The sequence below is a fragment of the Panthera tigris genome, chromosome A2 (assembly GCF_018350195.1).
Source record: "Panthera tigris isolate Pti1 chromosome A2, P.tigris_Pti1_mat1.1, whole genome shotgun sequence".
NCBI classification, from domain to species: Eukaryota; Metazoa; Chordata; class Mammalia; order Carnivora; family Felidae; genus Panthera; species Panthera tigris.
Genome location: NC_056661.1, coordinates 86,314,585 through 86,339,528, shown reverse-complemented (window position 1 = coordinate 86,339,528; position 24,944 = coordinate 86,314,585). Strand labels below are relative to the sequence as shown.

Genomic DNA, 24,944 nt, shown 5'->3' with positions numbered 1-24,944 from the left:
TATGGGTCTTTTATGACCTCTCTGTTCTAGTCTACTGGTCTATTGTCTATCCCGACATAAGTGTCACATTTTGTTTTAATTATGATTTCTTTGTTTTAGTCCTGACACATGGCAGGTGAACATACCATATTGCTACTCTTCAAATACTCTTGGGACAATTCTTGACCTTTGATCTTGCATATATTTTCCAGATTCTGCTTGTCAATTTTCAGGAAAATCTCTGTTGAAATTTGATAGTGATTGTATTGAAGGGATAGATTAATTTAGAAAAAAATGTATCTTTTTATATTGAGTCATGTCTCTTTGAGTCGTAAATGCATTCACAATACTGGACCCTTGTTCCGCCTAGAGATTTAATCATTGTACTCTGAATCAATACAATAAAGTAAGTTAGGACAGTAAAAAAAAAAAAAAAAAAAAAAAAAAAATTAACACATAATTGTTAAACATTAAAACTTTTGTATCATTTTACTCAACTTAAAATAGTATTATATACTCAGAAAAGGCAGTGTAAAAAGTATAAATAAAACAAAATTTTGTTTAGGAAATATAATGGGCCAAATGTAATCCTTTATGTGCATATCATTGCTTCTGAGGTTCATTTAATCACTGAACTTCTTAAACTCACTTCTTTTTTTCTTGGTATTCTATATCATAATTGTGAAATAAATTACTGGCATGATACTTTTAAAATTTCAACAATTTCCATAAGAGAACAAGAAATCCATAAGAAGTAAACATCTTTTAGCCAAAGAACCAAACACGGTCATTTGGTTTTAAAGATAACTTGTATCTATATTATTATTATTATTATTATTATTATTATTGATAATTAAATCAAATTTGTTTGGAAGAGTTTTGGAAAGCTGTTTGGAGCCAAGATAAGAATATAATGTTAAGACCCTAATGTAGCTTCATGAAACTCTTAATGAATCAGCAGGGTCCTAGAATAGGAAAGTAAAAGTTTAAAACCAATAATATCCGCTGTTTGCTTTTAAATTGAGCAAGGGCTGTATGAAAATTTAGCTTCTCCCAGGCCATTGCACCTGTAAAGAATGAGTTCAATTTTGTTCATCCGCATCATTCTGTGAGAAGTATGCCTGTGGCATAAATTCTAATTCATGGAAATTCTCGGTTTCTAGTTGTCTCAATTGTAGGTGACATCGATCCGGCTAGCTAGCTCTTTGTAGAGATGAATTGACAGGGTTTCTGGCAAGAAAATGCTGTCGGATTAATGGTTGACAATCAGTGATTGGAGCGAAGGTGAGGCCAGCTGTTTCTGGAATGGTGGTTTTGTTAGCAGTTGGCCTCTGGAAATCCCTGTTATGAAGAAGTCTATGGTAGAAGACACATTCCAGTAGTATTGTTAGAAGAGACACTCCTGTGTAACTTAAGGGAGAATGTTCCTAGGCAAGAAAGTCTTTATTTCTGCTTATGCTTTTTTGGCATATGTTACAGATGGCATGGCAGTGATCAAGGTTGGAGATCAAGAAACACACCACACAGATGAGTCAGCTTCCTTGTTCTTGTTCCAGGGGGATACCAGGTACGGATTGGTCATTAGCATGAGCTTTCTCAAAATTCCTTAAGCTGGTGTGCCAGGTACACGTGACACAAGATCACATTTCATGTTAATACAAAGATTTTCTAACAAATATTTAGGAATCTGTCTTATGGAAAGAAAAAGATAAATTCTAGGTACCTGGGCTGGTAGGTTGTAATATATTATTTTCAGGGTTCAGTGACATCATACTTACCTTGTCAGGATATCAAAGATTAGCTATGTTGCCAGGACAAGGAAATAGATTTCTCTTTTTTATCCGTTTATTTTGAAATTAATCAGAGGAGATTATGTTTGAGTCATAATATTTCTGATAGAAATATCAAGAAAACTAAATGATTGCCCTGTCTTGTACATTTTTTGCTAAGTGTAACTAATAATCCATATTCTAATTTGATTACTTTTATTAACAAAGGTAGCATACCTTGAAATATTTACATAAGTTCAAGTGATACTGCTTCTTGATGAACAATTGTTTCTATTCTTAAATTTCGGATTAGACTGGTCAATATGCCATAACAGGCTACATTTTAGTGGGTGTGTGAATTGGAGTGGTTTTTTTGGAAGCAAGGATATTGAACCGTCTTTAATATGCATGCCAGACCTTCAGTCAGCCAGTGCTTTAGCACATCCCATATATTCGGAGAATGTTTTTACAGTCAGACAGATCAGTATTTAAGTTCAGCTGTTGTACTCATTGCCTGGGTACGTTGTTTAACTTTTAGTTTCTTGATGTTCTCAGTAGGGAAATTGAGATAATAATAGATTTAGAAACAATGTACCAGAAATACAGTGTTTTACATGAGTGGTGAATATAATCACGTTTACTTTCACTTTGGAGATCGTTGATGGTAAGAAAAATATTTGCAATATTAAGTTTGAATTCTGTGTCCCCCATATGTGGACATACTTAAATAATTGACGATAGTCAGTTCTGATCTCGGAGCTGCAGGGATGCAGAATATTTCTAATTAACAGAGCATCAAACTTCGGTCACAAAACTCTGACCCAAGCCATCTTCATCACTTTAGTCCAGTTACTCGTGTTCTCTAAGTTTCCTTTTATCTCGTCTGTACAATTGAGAGATGGCAAGACCTGTCTCACAGAGTTAACAGTGAGTGACAGTTACTTATGTTTATTTTTTATATGCTTTGTTAATCTTACAAAGTTCAGACTTCCTATAAGGGACTATCGAACTGTTAGAGCCCTCTGTGATAATGGAAAGTTATTTTAGTTTTAGTTATCAGGCTTGAATAAATTTCAAAAACAAAAAACCTTAATGCCTGAAGTAAGTAAGCCATTTTTCATTTAAATGTATTATCTCCTGGGGCGCCTGGGTGACCAGTCTGTCTTGATTTCAGATCAGGTCATGATCATCCTGGTTCATGAGTTCAAGCCCCACATCAGGCTCTTTGCTGCCAGTGCAGAGCCTGGTTGGGATTCTCATTCTCTCTTTCTCTCTCTCTCTTTCTGTCTCTCCCTCTCTCTCTCTCTGTCCCTCTGAATAAATAAATAAAAAACAAAATACCCGTACTACCTCCTAACTGTAAAACCATTGGCTAATCTTTTAAAAGTCTTCTCATTTTTTCTTCTTATCAACAGTATGTTAATCAGTAAACCTCACATCTGATTAAAATTTATAGGTGCACATACAATGAATATCTGTTCACATAACTTTCATGGTCTATTAGTCGCTGAAAACACATCTTGTTAGTGACCAGAACTGTGGTGTCCGATGTCTTGCTCTCAGTGTCTGGACTAATCTTTCTCATCAACTCCTTTTGTGTGGGACTTTTGACAAATCACAAAAGCTTACCGGGTCTTGAGCATTCAATGTATGGGATCCTCCATTAGACCTTTCTATAATGCATACTTCAGAGACACTTTACTTGTTGAAGAGATGTGGGGGAGAGGATGAACCTTGGGATGAAACATGGTTCAATTTTAAGTTTGGGAGGCGGAGGTGAAGCGGTACATGAGCCATGATAAGCTGAGTATGTTAGATAAAATGAAAATTCAAACACTAGAACTATGGGCTAAAGAAAAAAAATTAAAGGGAAATTAGAAAATATTTTGAACAAAATGTAAATGAAAAAGCAATGTACCAAAATTTATGGGCTGCAACTAAAGTAGAGCTTAGAGGCATGTTGATAGTATTAAGTACTTATATTTGGAAAAAAGGATCCAAAGGCATGAGAAACAGAAGAGAAAATTAAGCTAAAATAACTGAAAGCAAGGAATTATTAAAGATAAAAGCAAAAACCAAACAGAAAACAATAACTGATTATGACAGAAAGCAGACAGGTGGTTTCCTGGAGCTGAGGTTGAGTAGAAGAGAAAAGTGGGAAAGAGTCAGTGGGAACTCAAGGCACGAAGAAAGTATTCTCTATCTTGATTCTGGTTGTGGTTTATACAGTTGTATATATTTGCTGTCATTTCACTGTACATATAAATAGGCTGTTTTTGTTACATGTATGCTATATCTTGGTAAAGCTGATCTTAAAAAAATTCTTAGATATTTTTGGAAATGGGACAATGAGTATTTGAATATGAAGCAGTTGTAATATATAAAATAATGTGATTGCTTTTTAAAATAAGGAGTCCTTATCTATTAGAAATACATATTAACATATTTGTGTATGAAATAATAGAACTGCTGAGATTTGTTCCATAAGAATGTTAGTAGTTCGGAAGTATTTGGGGATAGAGATTAAACATAATTTCCGTGAGTTGATAACTGTTTAAAGTAACTTATGAGTAAATAACATTTTCTATTTAAAAAAAAAAAAAAAGACTGTGAGGGTGATTACATGGGATGAGAAAAGAAATGAGATCAGAATGAATAAATTATGGCACTTTAACGAAAGGACCATCTCAGGGCTCCTCTCTCACTTGTATGAGCCCCCGCCAAAGCTCCAGGAAGTTCTAAGGAATGTGTAATGTTTGCTGCCTTTGTCACCTTTTCAGCATTTGTCATTTGTTGTGGTTTCTTTTGTCCTTTTCATAAAAATTCATTTGTGCCAAATTTTGTATTCATAATCTTATATTTTTCCTTAAAATTGCATAAGCTTCAGGCCGTGCAAAGCCTAAATTCATTCCCACATGCGCTGTTTCTGAACGGGAAGAACATTGAGGAGCATGCTGCAGAATTGTAAGACTCTGTTGGGGTGCACTCTTAATACACTTAAAATTTAGATGGAGGTAATAAACAGGGAGTTCAGAGAGAAGAGGCTGTGAAGGAGTGGTGGTGATGTTCTTAGGAATGCCAGCAATAATGAAGGATTCAAATGGGTTGCCCCATGTATTCAGTGACTACTCTCTATGGGTTTATCCTAGAATGATGCAAAGTGATATAATGCTCCCCTGCTTTCAAAGTGCCTACCATCTAGAGAGGCAGTGGATGGAAGGTACTCACTGTGAAGGTAGCTTTTGATCAGGGTGTCAATGAATAAAAATGTAAAATAAACCCAAAGAACTAGGAAAAAATACCTTTAAGGAAAAACAATATATTTCTTTAATGGCTTTTTTTTGGGGGGGGGGGGGGAGGAACTGTATGTTTTATTTTCATTTTAATAAGAGAAAGCTAGAAATTCAGAATACGGTAGTTGATTCTGCAATCATTAGAACCAGTAAAATACTAAGTGGAGCTTACAGATATGGCTCTTCCCATCCCAAAGAACCCCAGGTAACCTTGCGGTAATTTCTAAGGGCAGATTATAAGCTCTCCAGGGCAAGGAACTGTTTAGGAACTAAAACAGATCTTTACAGTCTTTCATTTATTCCACTTGTTAATTTTTAAAATAGTTCAACATAGTTAGGGTATTCTACTGTGTTCCCAATAGAGTAATGAGTGCCGAAGCAGAAAGAAACTTCTGTGGGATTGCAGGCTTTTGTGTCAGCACAAATTCAGATGAAAGCCTTTTCATATGTAGGGTAAGTTCCACTGAGCATTGGAAGAAAATAAGATTTCTCTTATTTTCTCTTAGGCTACTTTTGTTTTCTTTTACTTTCTATTCTTTCCCGGATTCTTCTCACTGTCATTATGGCCCTTGAGTCTGCTGAGATCAATGATTGATCCAATTATTTCTATATATATATATATATTTTTTTTTAGTACATGCTGCGTAGAGCAATCTCTGATGACCCTGTGGGGACATTAATGAGGAAAGCATGAACTGTACATTTTAGTAGCTGAGACAGAAGAGAGCAAAGTTTTGTTTTTTTTTTTTTTAAGTACTCTATATTGAATGGTAATATGTGCTGAGGAAAGAAATATAATAAGGAGCATAGATCCAGCTTGTCAGACAATCAGGTTGCAAATTGAGAGGGGATGATCACGAATGACCTTACCAAGCAGGCCGAAACTGAGTGAAGTCCCCAAGGAGAGGAAGGAGTGAGCCAGAAGTTACTGACATTACAGGAGACAAATGAAAAGGGCAAAGACCCAGAGCAAGACCATACCTGGTGTGTGCCAGGAACAGTAAGATTGCAAGGAGGTCAGTGTAGCTGCAGCTAGTGGGCATGTGAGGGTGGACGGTGGACGTTTGGTCAAAGTAGTCAAGGAGATAGAATCTTGTGGGCCACTGTAAGGACTTCAGCTTTTTTTTATGTTTATTTATTTATTTTGAGAGAGAGAGAGACAGTACAAGAGTGTGCAAGCAGAGGAAGAGAGAGAGAGAGAGAGAGAGAGAGAGAGAGAGAGAGAGAGAGAATCCCAAGCAGGCTCCATGCTGTCAACACAGAGCCCAACATGGGGTTCACAAACCAACACAGGGCTCACAACACGGGGATATCACAAACCATGAGATCATGACCTGAGGTGAAACCAAGAGTCAGATGCTTAACTGACTGAGCTACCGAAGTGCCCCTAGGACTTCAGCTTCTCCTTGTGCGGGATGAGAAGCCACTAGGCTGACACACAGGCTGAATGACATTTTTATTCATATCATTTACTGTTTTTTCCTCAAATTTTTATTTAAATTCTAGTTAATTGACATATAGTGTAATACTGTTTGCAGGAATAGAATTTAGTGATTCATCACTTACATATAACACCCAGTGCTCAACCCAAGTGCCCTCCTTAATACCCTAAATGACATTTAAATAGGAACACTCTGAGTGCCGTAACTAGAATTATTTGAAGGGGTGAAGGTCGGAAAGAAAAGGAGTTTAGTTAGGAAACTGAAGAAATAATCCAGGTATGAGATGCGGCTGTTAGAACAAGGTGGGAATGGGGACATAATGATAAATTATTATATTACACTGTGCATATATCTGTATACACACACACACAGTACAACATGTGTGTTAAATTTCAGCTCAGTGAAAATGACCTCAATATGTTCATTCATGTGTATACATAGTATTCAGATTTAGTTAGCCAGAAGTCACTCCACCATATTTTTAAAACGTAAATCCCTACATAACAGTCCTACAGAGTAAAACATGAAAGAGACTGACTCTAGCCTGCCAGAGTGGGAGGGCCACAGGGGAAGGAAGGCGTAGACCCTCTCCAAATTTTATTATTGAAGCCTTTCCTCTTATGTCTTACATTATCAAACGCATTGAGTCCAAGTTCACTGTGACCTACCAGGCCTGTGGTAACATACCCCAACCTTTTGGAACTCATGCTGGTCCATCCTTAACTCACATCTCTCAGCTCCCCACCCACCAGCCCCACTGGAGTTCTCTAATCCTGGAGCCAGAGTTTTGTCTACTTTCCGTGATGGTCCTGCTCCTCCCTGGGAGATACCATGTCAGAAATCGTAAGTGATTGACATTGGTGACCCAGAATCTACTCCCCTCTGTGACACACACTAAATATCTGTCAACTTGATGTGATGAGTTTTATCATAATTAAATACATTTATTTATATTGATTTTACACTTTTAGGGTTTCATTATTAGGTTCTATGTATCTTAAATAGCAAAGAATCATGTGGGATGCAGGTATTCCTGAACTTAGAAGACGAATCAGGAGACCTGGCTTTTGAAACTGTCACTAAATACGATTTCTAAAGCTGAGGTTTCACATTTGTAAAAGTAAGGATAGTTACATTTACCCTACCTGTTTTACTGGAATGCTGTGAAGAAAAAAGAGAAGAGGTGGGCAAAATAACTGTTAAAAAAAAAAAAAGTCTCATATTGATGCTATTAACACAAGTGAAATGGATCTAATTTTATTTCTTTTAAGCAAAAGGACTTCTTAGGGGCACCTGGGTGGCTTAGTCGGTTAAGTGTCCGACTCCTGATTTCAGCTCAGGTCATGATCTCATGGTTCATGAGATCAAGCCCCATGTCTGCTCTGTGTAGACACTGTGGAGCCTGCTTGGGATTCTCTCTCTCTCCCTGCCCCTCCCCTGCTTGTGCTGTCTCTCTCTCTCAAAATAAGTAAACTTTTAAAAAAAAATGACTTCTTATAATTAGCTGGTGTATGTATGAATGTCCTTTGTAATTCATCTAGGATAGATTGCCATTCGTTTTTTATGGTTGTAATCATGTTTGCTTATGAAATAGGGGAAATAATTTCTCTACATGAATGTTAGCTGGAGAGAAAATAGTTGAGTTTTGTTTTACATCAGTTGGCAAATACTGCTGTTAAACTGTTGTCTTCTTAGGCAATTCTCATTTTTCAGTGGAAAAATCAATTATTGTAATATGTTATATAAAATTATATATCTATTGAGATTTCATTTTACATATTAAAAGTAATTGAGAACTTTTGGAATGAAATTCTATCATCCATTGACATCTGTTATTTATTGAACACCCATCAAGCCAATGTAAATTATTTGCTAATTTTTCTTTGAGACATAAAAATTAGGATATTGGCACTTCTTATGAAGTAACACCTAATTCATTGTATTTCTTTAAGATTCTCTCAGGATGGATGATAAGATGGTTATTAATTCTTTTTTGTTTGAAATGGCTTCTTTATTTCTATCCTTTGGCTTCTCAAATGATGAAAGAATTTATACATTAAAAGTACACCATTTTAATTTTGATTATACCATTCATAATAATGATATAGTATCTTTGGCTCAAAAATAAGCCAAATACAAAAACTTAGTTAACTTTTTTGTGCACAGCAGTTGACCATGTTGCAATATTTCAAGCGATGAGTAATTAGGTTATGATAAAAACTCCCTACTTCTTTGTCAAAAGAAATATTTTTTCTTATACTATAGAGTAAGTATATTTGCATTTACTTTTGTGTTTAAATTTTGATTGAGAGATTTCTTTTTAGAATTTTCCTTTCCAGAGATATTTTTTTTATCTGATTTGAAGTTGCAATTCACTGATCACTGCAGTGATCACTGCACTGTTCTGTGCATTCTGTCAAATAATAATTTGAAATGGAATTTATTTTGTCCTTATATATGTATTCTCAGTGAAGATGAGGAGGAGGAGGATGATATTGTCACTGGTCCAGATAGTTCCTGTATTTATTAGGAAACACTTAACAAGAATAAAGTGATGATATTTTAGGTTAAAATGCATAAGTAGTGGGATACCTTTAAATAACATTCAGAAAAAGAAAGTACAGAATATATGAATATTAAAAAAGGTTAAGAACATAATTAAAGTTAATATCCTTAATAGTTCACTAGAGACACTTCAAGTAACAATTAAGGCAAGCACTTCTCTGGGTTGCGTGGGTGGCTCAGACAGTTAAGCATCTGACTTCAGCTCAGGTCATGATCTTACGGTTTGTGAGCCCGAGCCCCATGTTGGGCTCTGTGCTGACAGCTCAGAGCCTGGAGCCTGCTTCAGATTCTAGGTCTCCTCCTCTCTCTGCCCCTCCCTCACTTGTGTTGTCTCTCTCTGTCTCTCGAAAATAAATAAATGTTAAATTTTTTTTTTTTAAAAAGGCAAGTATTTCTCATGCACAACTGCATCATTTAGCCTAACTTCCTATGTCCATTCAATTAATTGTGTATCTATATAATCATGAGTGCATTTTGGATTAGTCTATTACTGTCATGGTATTTTTCAGGTTTGATGGTATTAATCTGTAATACCACTGAATTAGAAAGTCACTAGAAAACATCCACTCTGGGTGTTTTAACAGAATGAATTGGGAAATTAAGAAAAGTTTATAATATTATGAATTGCAATCTACTTTAAATGAGATGATGACATCACATACCTTTCTTTCATCGGATAGCTCCACATGTTACATGATTTTCTTGGGACCATTCAAATTTACTAATCTACCCATCCCCTTTTCCTACCTTGTTCAGCCACATTCTGTTTTAGTCAGTTTCAAATAATACATCTACTTCTAAACACCATAAATTGTAGCCATGGAGTAACTTTGGCATCTGTACCAATCCTTCCAATACATTTTGGACTGCAATACTAGATTATTTTAATGATGGTTAGAGTGATTTGAAACAGAATCCTGTGATGATAACCTTCTTCACATTAGACCACAAATCATGGTTAATTATATTCCTCTTTACCTTAACTCTATTTAAAAGGCATGAATTTGCAAAGCCATACTGGAGTGCGAGAAGCACATTACTTTTTCCTGTAAATCAAATGTGATCAGTTCCAGTCTTCCCTTATTATTATCATTATTTGATATTTCCTGCCTCACAAGCCCTGGAGAAATCCCGATGAGGATGTTATATATTCAGAACACTGGGGGATTGGCCCCCTGTACATTGATCCACATCACGGAGAGAGCAGTTATCTGACCCAGCACACTTCGTTGACAGTGAGTGGCTCCTTTAACTGTTACGAAGTCTTCCTGAGAGTAGTTCTCCTAGGTTGAGCCACTGAATTCAAGGTCAACTTTGCTAAGGGTACTACACAAAATTTTTTCTTTGAGGTAATGCCATCTTCTCTGAACAATTTGAGCAAGCATAGTACCTTTACAAACTCCAACCACAATTGTTGGGGGCATCTCCTGTTTAGAACTGGCTTTCTATCCCCATTTCTTTTACCCATCCAACATTCTTTTTTTTTTTTTTACCATTTTTTAAAAAAATGTGATTATTAATCTTAACATGAGATCTACCCTCTTCACAGATTTTCACTTGTACCCTGTAGTATTTTTATCTACAGGCACAGTGTCGCTTATCAGATATCTAAAACTTGTCTTGAATAACTGAAATTTTATACAAGAAACACCCCGTTTCTCCCTCCCCTAAACCCTGGCAACCGCCGTTCAACTCTTCGCTTTTATGAGTTTGACTGTTTTAGATTTCTCATGTAAATGGAATCCTGCAGTATTTGTCCTTCTGTGACTGGATTATTTATTTCTCTTAGCATAATGTCATCATGGTTCACCCATGGTGTGTCATACTATAGGATTTCTTCCTTTTTAAAGGCTGAATAATATTCTACTCTATGTATAAACCTTATTTTCTTTAGCCGTTTATGTCAATGGATATTTAGGTTATTTCTACATTTTGACTGTTGTGTATGCAACTATAATGAGTGTGGGAGTGCTATTATCTCTTTGAGATCCTGTTATTAATTATTTTGAATAAATGCCAAGAAATGGGAATGGCTAGATCATGCCGTATTCTATTTTTAATTTTTAGAAAACATCATACTGTTTTTCATAATGGCTGCACCATTTTGTTTTCCAACCAACAGAGTACAAGGATTCTAATTTCTCCATCCCTTTACCAACACTTACTTTTTTTTTCTTTCTTCCTTCTTTTCTTTCTTTCTCTCCTTCTTTCTTTCTTCCTTTCTTTCTTTTCTTTCTTTAATAATGGCCATTCTAACAGGTGTGAGATGATACCACATTGTGGTTTTGATTTAAATTTCCCTGACAATTAGTGACGTTGGGTAAACCTTCCCACATTCTTGTCCCTTCTGGTAGTGTTCAGAATAATTTCTCATCAGTGTGCTCCTTTAAGTGTGATATTGGCTTATTTTCTGGGAGTGGAGTGGAGAAAAGAGATGAGTCAGTCAGCCTTTTGTTCGTTCCAAGTTGACATTGTTTATCCACCATAAATGGTATATTCTACAAAAACTTTGTTCAACAATGTCTTCATTTTCTGCACATCCAACTCTTCAAATAAAATTGTCATATACATAATTAAAACAATGTTTAAATTCTTTTTATTATAATGAAAATGGCATTATAAATAATATGTGTTCCTTGTGCTAGGTTTTACATATTTGAGCACCATTTATATTTAGGTGGGCTATGAGATAGGTTTAGTTGGCATAAACCGAATGAGATCTTCTAATTGCTGATAGTAGCATTCACCTAAGAGATAGACGGAAGTCATACTTCTGCACTGCCGTCAACTAACTGTAATATTAGAAAAGCCACGTCACCTCATGTTTCACCGAGTTCTAATGTATTCTGTAAGAGACGAAAACTAGCGCATCCACAAGGCTATTGCTTGCTTTATAACGTTGAGTCTATAAAATAGTTGTGACCTGCTTACAACACTGTTTATCTGTGTGATTCTTTTCCAGTGGCCTTTTTATTGTTGACCATTAATATGGCAAATTATGTGATAATCTACTTACTTCGTAATTATTATTTTTTTTATGATTGACACTAAATCTGTTTTAGATCTGTGATTGTAGAAGCCATGGATTTTAAATAACTCGAGGTACTCAGCCTAGAAAACGAGAGTGGGTAAGCCCAGACAGTTTAACTGTAGTCTTTGATGTTTCTTAGATGTTTTCTTCTGTTTACACTGTTATGAGGATTTTTTATTTTGTAAATTAATTTCATTCAAGAACTTATATATTCAAGCCATATTTTGCTTATTTTAATTGCTTGTTATTCATAAAAAATGTGAATGACAGAAGAAACATGGAAAACGAATTGCTTGACCATACTCCAAATTAATGACAGTTTTAAGTAAGATAATTCAACTTCTTTAATTATTAGCCAAAAAACTCCTATAAATAGTATTATCATAGCATCTACTTTTGCTTCCCAATCTGCTTCATTTATGTTGGGCTTGTTGTTAACGCAATATAAAATCTACAATAGTTTAAAGAAAAATACTAGAAGTTACCCCAAACTTCCTATATATGTATGTTTAATACTACTAAAATTTGGAAGAATGTGAATTTATAAAATTTACATTAAATATTCTAATGAGTTTAATTCTATTATCTCTATACTGTGAAGAGAGGAAATTGTGATCTATCACATTTTTTAAAATGTATAGTTTATTAGAGTTAAATTTTTGGTATTTTAGATTGAAAACAGCTTTGAGTTTGAATGGTGTTAGCTCTAGGTACTTTGTTTGGCATGTAAGTTTAAACCAAAAATTAGGTTCAGACTACAAATTGAATGTTCCAACCCCTGAGTTAACCAATCCAGAACCAAAGGTAGCAGATGCCCAGAGAAGACAAACTAGATAGGGTAATGCCATGGGGGCCCTAGGGAGCTAACACCAGCCTAAAGAAACAGAACTGGGTGCCTGGGTGGCTCAGTCAGTTAAGCTTTCAATTTCAGCTCAGGTCATGATCTCACGGCTCATGAGTTCGAGCCCCGCGTCAGGCTCTGTGCTGAAAGCTCAGAGCTTAGAGCCTGCTGTGGATTCTGTGACTCCCTCTCTCTTTCTGCCCCTTCTCTGCTCATGCTCTGTCTCTCAAAAAATAAATAAACGTTAAAAAATTTTTTTTAAACTGAGAACAACCACAATGGGCAGTGAGAGGAAATGTGGGGAATGCAGAAGAGAAAAATTAGATGACATGATTGCTGTGCTTTAAAGTCTTAACGTATATAGAGGGCAAGTTGTAAATAAGGACAAGTAATGAAAAACAATGTGGAAATTTCAGGATCCAAAATGTTTCTTAAAATCTCCACATACAGGGGTGCCTGGGCAGCTCAGTCAGTTAAGTGTCCAACTTTTGGTTTCAGCTCAGGTCATGATCTTATGGTTCATGAGATCCAGCACCAGAGTGGGGTTCTGCGCTGACAGAAAAAAATCTTTAAAAGAAAAATCTTCATATAAAGCTCCAGCTCAAAAATTGCATTTTCATAAATTGTAAACAAGCAGGGGTTTTGTTGTTGTTGTTGTTCATTTGTTTTTCATTGTGCCACAGTCATAGTATTTTCCCCTTCATAGAGTATGAGTAAATTAAAACAGTGATCTAGCAACATAATCTCCCTGAAGGAAGCCAATATGGCGAATTAACCAGTTTGCTGAAGGTCACAGCCTTCCTATTGTGTTTGGAGATTTCCAAATTTGATTATGGAGAAGAGAAGAATATCAATGGTCAACTACCAGCAACATGTTGGTTTACAAAACACATTTTTGATGTGTTTACAAAACACATTGTTTCTGAGAATAATACATATTAAAACATGGGAAGATTTTAATTTGTTCATGCTAAGTATCAAACACACACACTTTGTTGCATTTGAAAGCATTATTAAATTATGAATTTTTAAAAATGCAAAATTTTATTGTAGTCTTTTTTAGAAACTCAGACTACATTCTCAATAAAATAAAATTCAGATCATGTTTCTTTTAATGTAGCTCTTTCCTTTAATGTAGCAATGTCCTCGTTAATGGAAATTGTTCCAAAGCCTTCTTCAAGCCACGAGGTCATTTTAAACTCAACTCATTCAGGTACACCAGAGAAACAAGGTCCCTACAAGCATCTAAGGATACTTCTAGAATGGGGACTGGAGAGTGAGGAGGGGTAAAACAGGCAGATAGAGATTGCTTCCATGAAAGTAGCCCCATGTTTATATATTTTATGTACTAAGGCTCTCTTTTAAGTTTTGATGAAACTATGTGTTACAAGAGTTTTGTCAGTGACAAAAATGGCAACATTATTATGAGATTACCTATTCAAGAAGATACTTTTTAACCTTAAGATTTATGCATGTAGATGACTTTTCACAGGAAAATACATCTGGGTTTTTAATGTCTTATCATAGTGGAGACAGTGTCCTTTGTTCTGTAAATAAGCAGAACTCCATTCAAATACTATTTTTTCCCTTTTTTCTCTTTACCAAAGATACCCTTCATCTACTCTATTTTTCCTTCCTGAGTTTCCTCTCTTCCACCTTTTTTTTTTCTTTCTTTCCCTTCATGTTAATGTATAAAGTGGTTAAAGTTGTAAAATATTTAAAAAGTAACTTTATAAAAGAATAAAATACATCTATCTATTTATTTCTCTGTATCTCTGTTTCTGTGTATTAATACTGCCTAACTTGAAGGTGAATAAATAATTAGTATAGCTGATGTGGACAATATATAGGACCCCGGGAGCTCAACTTGCAGGATTTGTTTACCGTTTAGAAAGTCAGGGCCAACAAACATTTCAGCTGAGTTTTTGCTGCTGTTGCTAGTTTATAAAGGATTTTTGAGAGCAAATGTTCAGATTTAAGAAATTAATCTGTAGTCATGGTTAATAATATCAGTGGAGAAAATGTACAAAGCAAACAATTTTGATTAATTTATCATATACATGTAATTTTAAATTAGGTTTGGTTTTATTTTGTTCTGTTCTGTTACCCCAGTGGTATTAATTCTCATTCCATAGCACACCAGCCTCACTGGTTCATGTAAGTGTCCCGTATATGAGTGTGTGTGTGGTTTTGTGTTTGTTCGTTTATTAACTCATTCATTTTCTTTCATCTCATTTTCTTTTTCCATTCCCTTCTTCTGTTCACGAGCAACTATAATAATTTTTGATACTTCTGATATCTTTGTAAAATATATAATGTTAATTGGTACAAATGTCGTTTTAATGTAAATAAAGCATCATTGCCCTATAGACCAGATCCTGTTTCTCACTTGCTTTTACTTGGAAATGGCTTTAAGATGGATCCACCTTTTGGTGTTAATGCCTGTTACGGCCTTTTTCCTGCACCCTGTGCCAAGGGTTTCCATCTTGAGCATTTACTATGCTCTCATTGTCCATTTCTCCTGATACTGCCCCCTCCTACAAATAGACACACAAGAAGATTTCTGGGTCACAGAGTGTACATGTGTATAATTTAATGATGTTCTGCCACATTGCCCTCCAGAGAGATGCACTTATCCATTCCCATTAAAATAATTACATGTTTGTACATTGTAATCACGCAGTTGTTTTCTTTTCATCTGATGTAGAATGAGGGTGAAGCTGAACAAGCATCCAGCAAGTATAATCTCCCTTGGAGTCAGGGTCCCCTAATCCTACATCTTGGTCAACACGTGGCATTTTCTGGATTTTAAACTTTTGCAACGTGATGAGAGCTAAGTAGTATCTCATCATTGCTTTAATTCATACTTTCTAATCACTGATGAGTCTGGGGTCTATTTTGTATATACTTACGACACTTTTAAAATTCTTTCTCTGTACTCTTAAAAACTGAGAACAAACTGAGGGTTGATGGGGGGTGGGAGGGAGGAGAGGATGGGTGATGGGTATTGAGGAGGGCACCTGTTGGGATGAGTACTGGGTGTTGTATGGAAACCAATTTGACAATAAATTTCATATATTGAAATATAAAATAGAATTCTTTCTCTGTGAATTATCTTAATTTTACTAACTGCCAAGATATTTCTGTTGTCTTTCTAGTAGAGTATCATTTTTATGAATTTTTATGGCAACATCAAATATTACCTATAAGATGGTAATGATCACATAAGTGACTATGGAGTGCCTGCTGCATGCTAAGTGCTAAAAAAAATAGTTGTGGGGGAAAAAAGTCATCGGGTTTTGTGTGATACACATTTGGATATACCTCTGAGATTTCAACTGTTAACTCAATAAATTTAATCCATAAGATGTTTGTGATGTAATGGTAAATATTAAATATGGACAGAAATAACATACATGAAATCCTATACTACAAAGAATAGTATATAATAGTTTTAGGAGCATATAAAGTTAGGTAATCCCAGAAGTTATAAAAACACATAGTTGAGAAAGTTTTATGTTGATTGATTTTCTTTAATTTTTAATTTTTTTAAATGTATTGTCTTTTTTTTTGTTTTTAATAACATGTTAAGTGTAAGATTTTGAGCAGCAAATTCTGTCATGAACTGTTGCACATTTAATAAAAATTCAAATTATCTTAGTTTTCCTGTTAAGAGTTATTAGTATAGGTACTTTCTAGGGATATAATCGAAACATCACGTGGACAGTCTAAAAGTTGAACAGTTCATTAACATACATGTTGATATAATTTAAAATAAAGAAAACGTAAATGTTTGCTCATAATGCTAAATAATAGATATAACCATTCATATGTACACTGTCTTCCAGGAATTATTTCTAAAACAAAGTCAATAAAAAGTTATCTTAAGATTGACTATGCTTTGGGGCGCTTGGGTGGCTCAGTTGGCTGAGCGTCAGACTTCAGCTCAGGTCATGATCTCGCGGTTTGTGAGTTCGAGCCCCGCATCAGGCTCTGTGCTGACAGCTCAGAGCCTGGAGCCTGCTTCAGATTCTGTGTGTGTGTGTCTGTGTGTGTGTGTGTGTGTGTGTCTGCCCTTCCCCCACTTGTGCTCCGTCTCTCTATCAAAAATAAATAAAATGTAAAAAAAAATGTTTTTTAAAGATTGGCTATGCTTCCATTCAAGTCAATTAAGTAATAAAATACTACTTTAGTGAACCTCCGTGTAGCCTGGTCATATTCAACAAATTTTTACCTGCATTTTAAAATAGTTTGTAGGATTCTTCAATTAACACTTTCCAGAACATTGTATTTGAAATCATACCATACTCAATTCTCACAACTATTAGAACCTTGTTATGAATTAATAAGGAGTGATTGGTTATATTCACGTGGTTATTTTAGTATGGTTCTTGTAGGATTTTAGGGAGTTGGAGAGGCAATGGATAAGGAAGGTATTACTAAATGATGACATTCCCTATAACATCTGATGCTCACCATTGGAACCAAGAATAAAAAGTTTAAAGTGCTGGCAAAATCTTTTGAACCGCAGTCCTGCACCAGCTCTGGTGGGAAACTGAATGAAGAGAAAAGAAGTTCAGCTGGCATACCACAGGAACAGAACAGATCGTGTAGCTTATGACCTCATGTGTATATTATAGGCCAGATTTCCGGTTATCTGTATATTTTTCTCAGCAGTTGTATTAATGACCCTAACTAGTTTTCCTGTTTTAATACTAGAAGCATTTTAAATTTCATTGGATAATCATGCTTTGTAAATTTGCCCCTTTGTTTTGAGAGGTGAAAAATGAGCAAATTAATCAAGAGAAGAGGCATGAAGATTATGCAGCTACTTCTTTTCATAGAATCTTCTTTTGCCGAAAAGTGACAATGCAATTATAACACTATAATTTGTTTCAATTCAAGATGGTCTCTACATAAATATACTCTTTATCGTGACTTTTAGAAGAGTGGGTTTTTCAGTGTGCTCTTCATTTGCTGTGCTAAATTTTTCTTTAGTGGTATCATCATTGTCTTTTATGTAATTTTCTCATTTTATATGTACAACAGCCTGGGATTATTGAATTAAACCTAAGGCCCGTCTGAAGGTAAAGTCTTCTTTGGAGTAAGTTATAGAAAAGCCATTTTTGTTGTGTTATTGTGAACATTTTTATGGACTTATTTTGCCGTTTCACTGTAGTAAAAGTATTTCCCTTACTTGTTTACAACTGGCAATATGCTTTCCAATGTATATCAAAATCATTAAAACTTTTGAAGATTTAATTATTCTCTGTTTGGAATTTTCCACGGAAGGCACTGGTGAGCAGTAGGGACTTTCACATAGACCTCTCTGAAGTTCATTGAAAACCTAATTATTCAACAAGTATTTCTGTTTATTTAAATAAAGCCTAGTTAGGGCAGACGATATTTTCTTAGGTAAAGCTGGTAGCATTCACAAATTTGGGGGCACTATGACTTTGGATAGTCTCATCTAATTTATATCCATTTCCCATAGCTACGTAGTAGAGCCAGGTGATTCTTGCCAAATATGCCCCCCTAGATTATTTTGACAGCTCATATAAAATAGATGAAAGACACGGAATTTAAAATGTTGAAGTATGATGTTACTACTTTTTTTAAGCGAAAATTATCTTTCTAGATAGGAAACACGAAATGCCCTGTAATTAGTCCAGCAACATAATCGATGCGATCCAGTGCAAAAAGAAAACGTAGAGTTCTTTGTTGAAACATTATTAAGAGTTTCGAAATGACAACAGCGAAGCATTAAATCAAGCGTGGGCCCTTCTGAGCACAGGGCCACACCCCTCCTCCCCACTCCCCCCTCCCCCTCCCCCACCCATGAAGCCGGCTTGTCTGTAACATGCCTGCAGATTGTACTCAGGAACACCTTACATGCAGTGAAGAAAAAGAAAAACATACCCCGCGGAAATCTGTATTATCTGAGCAAACTTGAAGCAGTACAAATTTCTCAAGGAGAGCCTCAAAACAAACTACTAATCACTTTTTTTCCCCTCTCCCACCCATTCCATGATGGAATATGGAAGTTTATACTCTTCTAGATACGTGTTCCCCATGGAGAAATTATATTGCTGCTTGTGATGTTTTTTTTTTTTTTTTTCCTACACAAGATTGGCCTGAGCAATATATATTCAATGATGTTTTCTTTCTGAAAGCAATGTGAACATAATGCATGTGTTTGGTAATGTTTAATAGATTTCAGATGCAACATTTTGCATGTTATGTTACACAGGTCTAATGTGTTCAGGTAAATGATGAAATCAAACTACTGGCGGTTGTGGTATTACTGTTCAAAGAACTTTGAACTGATGGTCTCTGAAATGGTGTGCTGAGTTGGTTTTTAAATGCAGAGCCCTGTGTGTCTTCTCTGCCCTGTGGACCCAGACTAGAAATACGACACATTTTTTTTTTATACTTGAATTTGTCTTTTTAGGGATGCAAGTGTTGGAATGGAATGGAATTCCTTTAACTTCTAAAACATATGAAGAAGTGCAGAGTATCATTGGTCAGCAAAGTGGGGAAGCAGAAATATGTGTAAGACTGTGAGTTTTTCCCCATCTTTTTGTTTCCATTTTTTTGGCTATTCATGGCTCTTTTAATTTAAAATTGTTAAGGTGGAACCTTTGCCAGTCAGCAAGATTTTCAGTAATTAGAACGTAAAGTGAATACAAGTTTTTATAGATTTCTTGTGTTCAGAATCAAAATCTAAAGCATAGTAAGAATTCAGCTGATTTTGTTTCTGATATTGTCAGTAGCTGTCCCCTTTCATGCTTTTATTGAAACATGCTTCATTTAAATGAAAGCCTAAACCCATTTAGGTTTCCTGTGTGTGTATAGTATTTCAAAATGAGCTTATGTTTAATCCATAAAGATTTCACCTTAAATAATCATTTTTATCAGCTGACTTTTAACAGCATTGCAAGTATATATTTGGTTAGAAGGGTGAGCATGCTTGGAAGTTGCTTTATATCATTAACCACTTCTCATTTACCTACTGAAAAAAAAAAAAACACAAAACTCAGGGTAGTTGGAAAAGAGGGACTTTTGTCTCAGGTTTCCTTAACTTCTTTCTCAATTTCTTTGTTTTAATTTTTAGGGACCTCAATATGCTATCAGACTCTGAAAATCCCCAGCACCTGGAGCTTCATGAGCCACCGAAAGCTGGTAGGTGAAAGTAATCTGCTTTCAACTGTGGGTAAAGGCGTCGATGTAAATGGAAACATCGTTGTAGAGGCAGGTGTAGCTGTAGATGAGGATGTGAGCATAGATACTGCGTAGGCAAAAATGTACTTCTAGACTAATCAATGTTTATTTATGTAATTGTAAACAAAACCAAAGCATTGCAGCTACGTTTTTAGCCTTCTAGGGAAACACAGATTTGTGTATTAGACCCATTAAAGAAATTCATACAGAATTCTGGCTATGTGAGTTCACATGTTTAATTCTTTAAAAATAAATTCATCCCTTCAAAGGAATCCATGGAGCCATTTATTTGCAGTTTTAGGTTATTTTTAGACAATACTCGATTCCTTTTAGCCTAGGATTATGGGGCACTTATTCTTGAACCTTTTGATTGCTGTTAATAGTGAATAAAAAAAATCAACATTTAATTTCATAAGTACATGATGAAATAGATTTAACTCTATTAGCAAACAACTATAGTCTTACAAATGTTGATCAGCTGTAACATGAACACTTGTTTCATTAATTGTAGCATTATCACTTGTTTCTTCGTTTAACAAATATTTATTGAAAATTTTCTATGCTGCAGCTAGCATTCTAAGAGTCTGGGTTACTGCACTAAAGAACAGACCGTGGCTTGTAGAAATTTTCATACATCTGTGAAGTTACATTACCTTGTCATCTAGAAACCAAGTAAGTTCCATGGTGTTAAGTACCTATGAACCTGAGAAATACATAGCCATTTCTTTTTGTTGTAGTGGAGAAAGCAAAATCCCCAGGGGTTGATCCTAAGCAGTTGGCAGCAGAGCTCCAGAAGGTCTCATTACAGCAGTCACCACTGGTTCTGTCGTCCGTTGTTGAGAAAGGATCTCACGTTCATTCAGGTCCAACATCAGCAGGATCCAGTTCCGTCCCCAGCCCTGGGCAACCGGGGTCACCCTCAGTGAGCAAAAAGAAACACGGCAGCAGCAAGGTGAGAATTGTTCAGTATGACCTCTAAGTTACTTATTTTCTAGCTCCTTATTCAGACGAGGACAAAGGAAAGACGATATCGTTCTCTTGTGATTTTTCATTTCCTAATGATCTCTTGGCACAAAAAATTGCCATTTCTGAATATATGACCAAGCAAAATGTTCATGAAGATGATGTGTTTTTATATTTCTTAAAATATTTTAGCAGTTATTATTATGAGGAACTTGAAAAGTGTGTCTAATGCTCCCTGTTTCCTGGTTTTTTTCTGTATAGTGGTTGCATCAAGTTGAGCCTCTTTGTGTATGAAACATTAGCTTTGCATCTTTTTGGAAATAAGTTACCCATTAGATTGGGTTTGATAACCTAAATAAAAGGTAAAAAGGACACAGAGATAAAGAGAATTTAGGACAATAAGAAATAAAGAAAACCAGTAATATAGAATTGCCATTTTGAATTGTATCCCTATTTCCATACTAATAAATTTTCCCTTTTTGCAAGTCTTCATTTGTAATAAATGTTTCTAACATTATAATTTCCAAGATACTAGTGAATTAAAAAAAAACATAGAATTAATGTTTTGAACCTTATAAAAGCAGATGAAAATGTAGACAGTTTGTAACTTTTCCCTCATAGATTTCATTCATAATGAAGAAATTCTTATTATGGTTAAAAATATGTTTGACAAAGTTTTCTTTTATTTAAACATAGATGAAGATTTCTCTTTACTTGGTAAGATGCCTGGGAGGGACAGGCTATGCTTGGGTAAACTGACTGGATTTCAGAAAACAAAAGTTTGTTTCACCAAGTATAAACACAGCAGATGTCCCCCCAAATCCCTTTTATTCAGAGAGAAACAACAAAGGTAGGATGATCTTAATCATTGCATCACAGGATGGTGTGTCCCAAAATAAATATAGCAAAGCTTCACAAAGAACAATTTCAAGAATGGTTAGATTCAATTTCAATACAAATTTTAACACAATTATAATTTATCACATACAGTTATGTGTTAGTTTTCAAGAATTACCTCATGCAGCCTCCCTGTCTTCTGAGTTACAGACTGATATTTCTCATTCCTATCTCAAGTATCTCCAGGTAGGACACAAGAAATGAGAAAGTCGGCTTGCAAAGTTTCCACACCAAGGACATTATAGTTCTACAAGTTTCTCATCCTAATTTTTTTTTCAGCACCTGACATCACCATCCTCCCAGGAAATTAAGTAAAAATTTGAGACCATCATTTTCTCTTCTTTTCTCTTCATTCACAATGTCTGATTAGTCACTGAATCTTAATCCTCAGAATTCTGATTTTCTATTAAGTCTCTAGTAAGTTTCTGCCTTCTCTGAACCCACCAGTTTTCTTTAGCAAAGCATTATTTCTTTTTCCAACATTATTGCACTCATTACTTGCAACTCCACTCACCGTTCTCTCTTCATTCTCAAACTACCCTCCAGCTGATCTGTGGCACAGTGACCTGATTGGGTCACTAACCTGTTTAAAATGTATCCCTGCTACCTAGAATCTTGACAGCCTCACCTGTACCTAGGACTCTATCCTACTCAGTCTAAAAGGGCTTTTCCTTGGGAGATTATCACAGTAAGCATAACGTTTAGTCTTTACAATTGCCTTGCTAATAAATACTCTGTATATTAGAGTTGCCAGCTCATTCCTACTTTCCACAGACATTTTTTTTGGATAGCTCCTCAGTGTCCAATGAAATAAGAGCAACAGGAAGCCTTCATCCATGAAATCTATCCATATTCCAATCCTGCCTTAAAATCAGAAGATATCCATTCTTCCTTTTCTACTCCCTCCAAAGTGCCCCATACTTTATGTATGTATCTTTATGTATGTATTTTGTATCTTGATTGTAGCTACCAGTTTTCTTATTTTATCCTCCCAATTAGGCTGCAAGTTCCTTAAGAACCAAAACCATTTCTTTTTTTTTTTTTATGCTTTTTAAGCACATAGTGGAGGGGCTTGCACAGAACAATAATAAAATAAATAAGTAAATATTGTGAATTAAATCATCACTGGCACTTGTCATATATTCTTCAGAATATTTACAGAATTATAGTTTTAACTTTTTTGTGTTTTCATTAGGTATGAAACTGGTATTAAATTATAAAATATTAGTGTAAGAAATGTATTAAGACTAAATATTTAAATATAGTTGGCATAATTATATACTTAGATATTTAGAACACCGTCTAGTAAATATTCTAAATGATTATTCATAAGTAATTATTAATTGGTAATAATGCTCTAAATGGTTTCTTCTGAGTAAATGTAGGTAAAATATGCATCTAAATTATTTAAATATATGTTTGTTATATAAGCTATGTATATGACTTTATCAAATTGTTATTTTGCTTAAGCTATTTCACTATGAATTTTTATCTCCAAAATTTTTATTTTATCACCTCAAGCTGTTTTGTGTCTGACATTTTAATCAAACCTTCTTCAGTTTATCTTTGAAGTTTGAATGCTTTCTTGAAAGTCATGTTATAAATAAATGATTCAATTAAAGTACTCCTTAGTTTTGGGGCACCTGGGTGGCTCAGTCGGTTGAGCATCCGACTTCAGCTCAGGTCATGATCTCGTGGATGATAGGTTTGAGCCCCATGTCAGGCTCTGTGCTGACAGCTCAGAGCCTGGAGCCTGCTTCTGATTCTGTGTCTCCCTCTCTCTCTGCCCCTCCCCCGTTCATGCTCTGTCTCTCTCTCTCTCTCGAAAATAAGTAAACATTAAAAAAAATTAAAATAAATGAATAAAATAAAGTACTCATTAGTTTTAAATGTTCTTATGAAATAGGTCATTGATCTCCCAAACCTTACTGGTCATAGCGCCCTTAACATCTCACTAGTTTTTTTCACGGGTCTCTTATGCCCAAAGATATACCTAAAACAGTTTTATATATTATATACTTAATTCGTACTTATGTCCTAATATCTGAGTAACCATTGGAAAAAATAATATATATAAAATGAAATAAAAATAATGTATTTGTTTCACTACACATCGTTAGGGTATTGTGCAGCTCATGGACATTGTACAACTATTCAAACTGTGAAATCAGACTGCACACTACCAAAGTGATTGCCTGTTCCATACTTGTATCACTGATTTCCATGAAGAACATTTTTTATCACTGTAATCATTAAAAACAGCCTCAGAAAGATATGGCATCCTTTAAAGGAAAGTAGCTAACTCTAATCTGGAAATGTCACTACCTGGAGCTGGTAGTTTGCTCTGTATCCAACAGATACTGATCTCTTTCCTTCCATAATTTAAAATATCCCTCCACACCGTTTTGATTTTACTGCCACACCCAGAACAATTAAAAATGGTCCATAAGTTTCTACTCAACCCTGAATTCAGTGATACTGCATGATTACATGTCAAATGAGCTACAACTGTCAAAAAGAAGTCAAAATAAGTTACCAGTAATCACTTAGCTTTGTGTTCTGTGAGCGTTTTTTTGTTTGTTTGTTTGTTTGTTTGTTTTGCTTTTTGGCTTGTGTTTTTACTTTTTATCTCAGTTATTCTCCAGTTTTCCTCATTGGAATGCAAAGGAAACTGGTCTTAGGAAAACCCCTGTCTTTAATCAAGATAGAAATAGTTCTAGAAACTTCTATTGTCCTTCTTTTTCTAGATTCAGTTTGCTTTTCTTTAAATTTAAACAGTAAAATAATTTTTAAGTAAATATAATTGGTCACTAACTGGTAGGTTATCTTTTGCAGCCAGAACATGGTTTCAATATTAATGAATGGACATTTTTTAATGTTTTATTTTTGAGAGAGGGAAATAGAGAGCGAGAATGAGTGGGAGGAGGGGCAGAGAGAGAGAAA

General features: G+C 35.1%; 1 protein-coding gene across 1 annotated transcript in view; it reads left to right on the top strand.

Annotated features, from left to right (window-relative positions):
• PCLO (piccolo presynaptic cytomatrix protein) overlaps nt 1-24,944 on the top strand; it is a 360,380-nt gene that overhangs the window by 314,972 nt on the left and 20,464 nt on the right. The window contains exons 11-13 of the mRNA XM_042965364.1: nt 19,372-19,480; nt 20,035-20,102; nt 20,879-21,093. Of these exons, the coding sequence (XP_042821298.1) occupies nt 19,372-19,480; nt 20,035-20,102; nt 20,879-21,093 (392 nt within the window). The remainder of the gene's footprint in view (nt 1-19,371; nt 19,481-20,034; nt 20,103-20,878; nt 21,094-24,944) is intronic.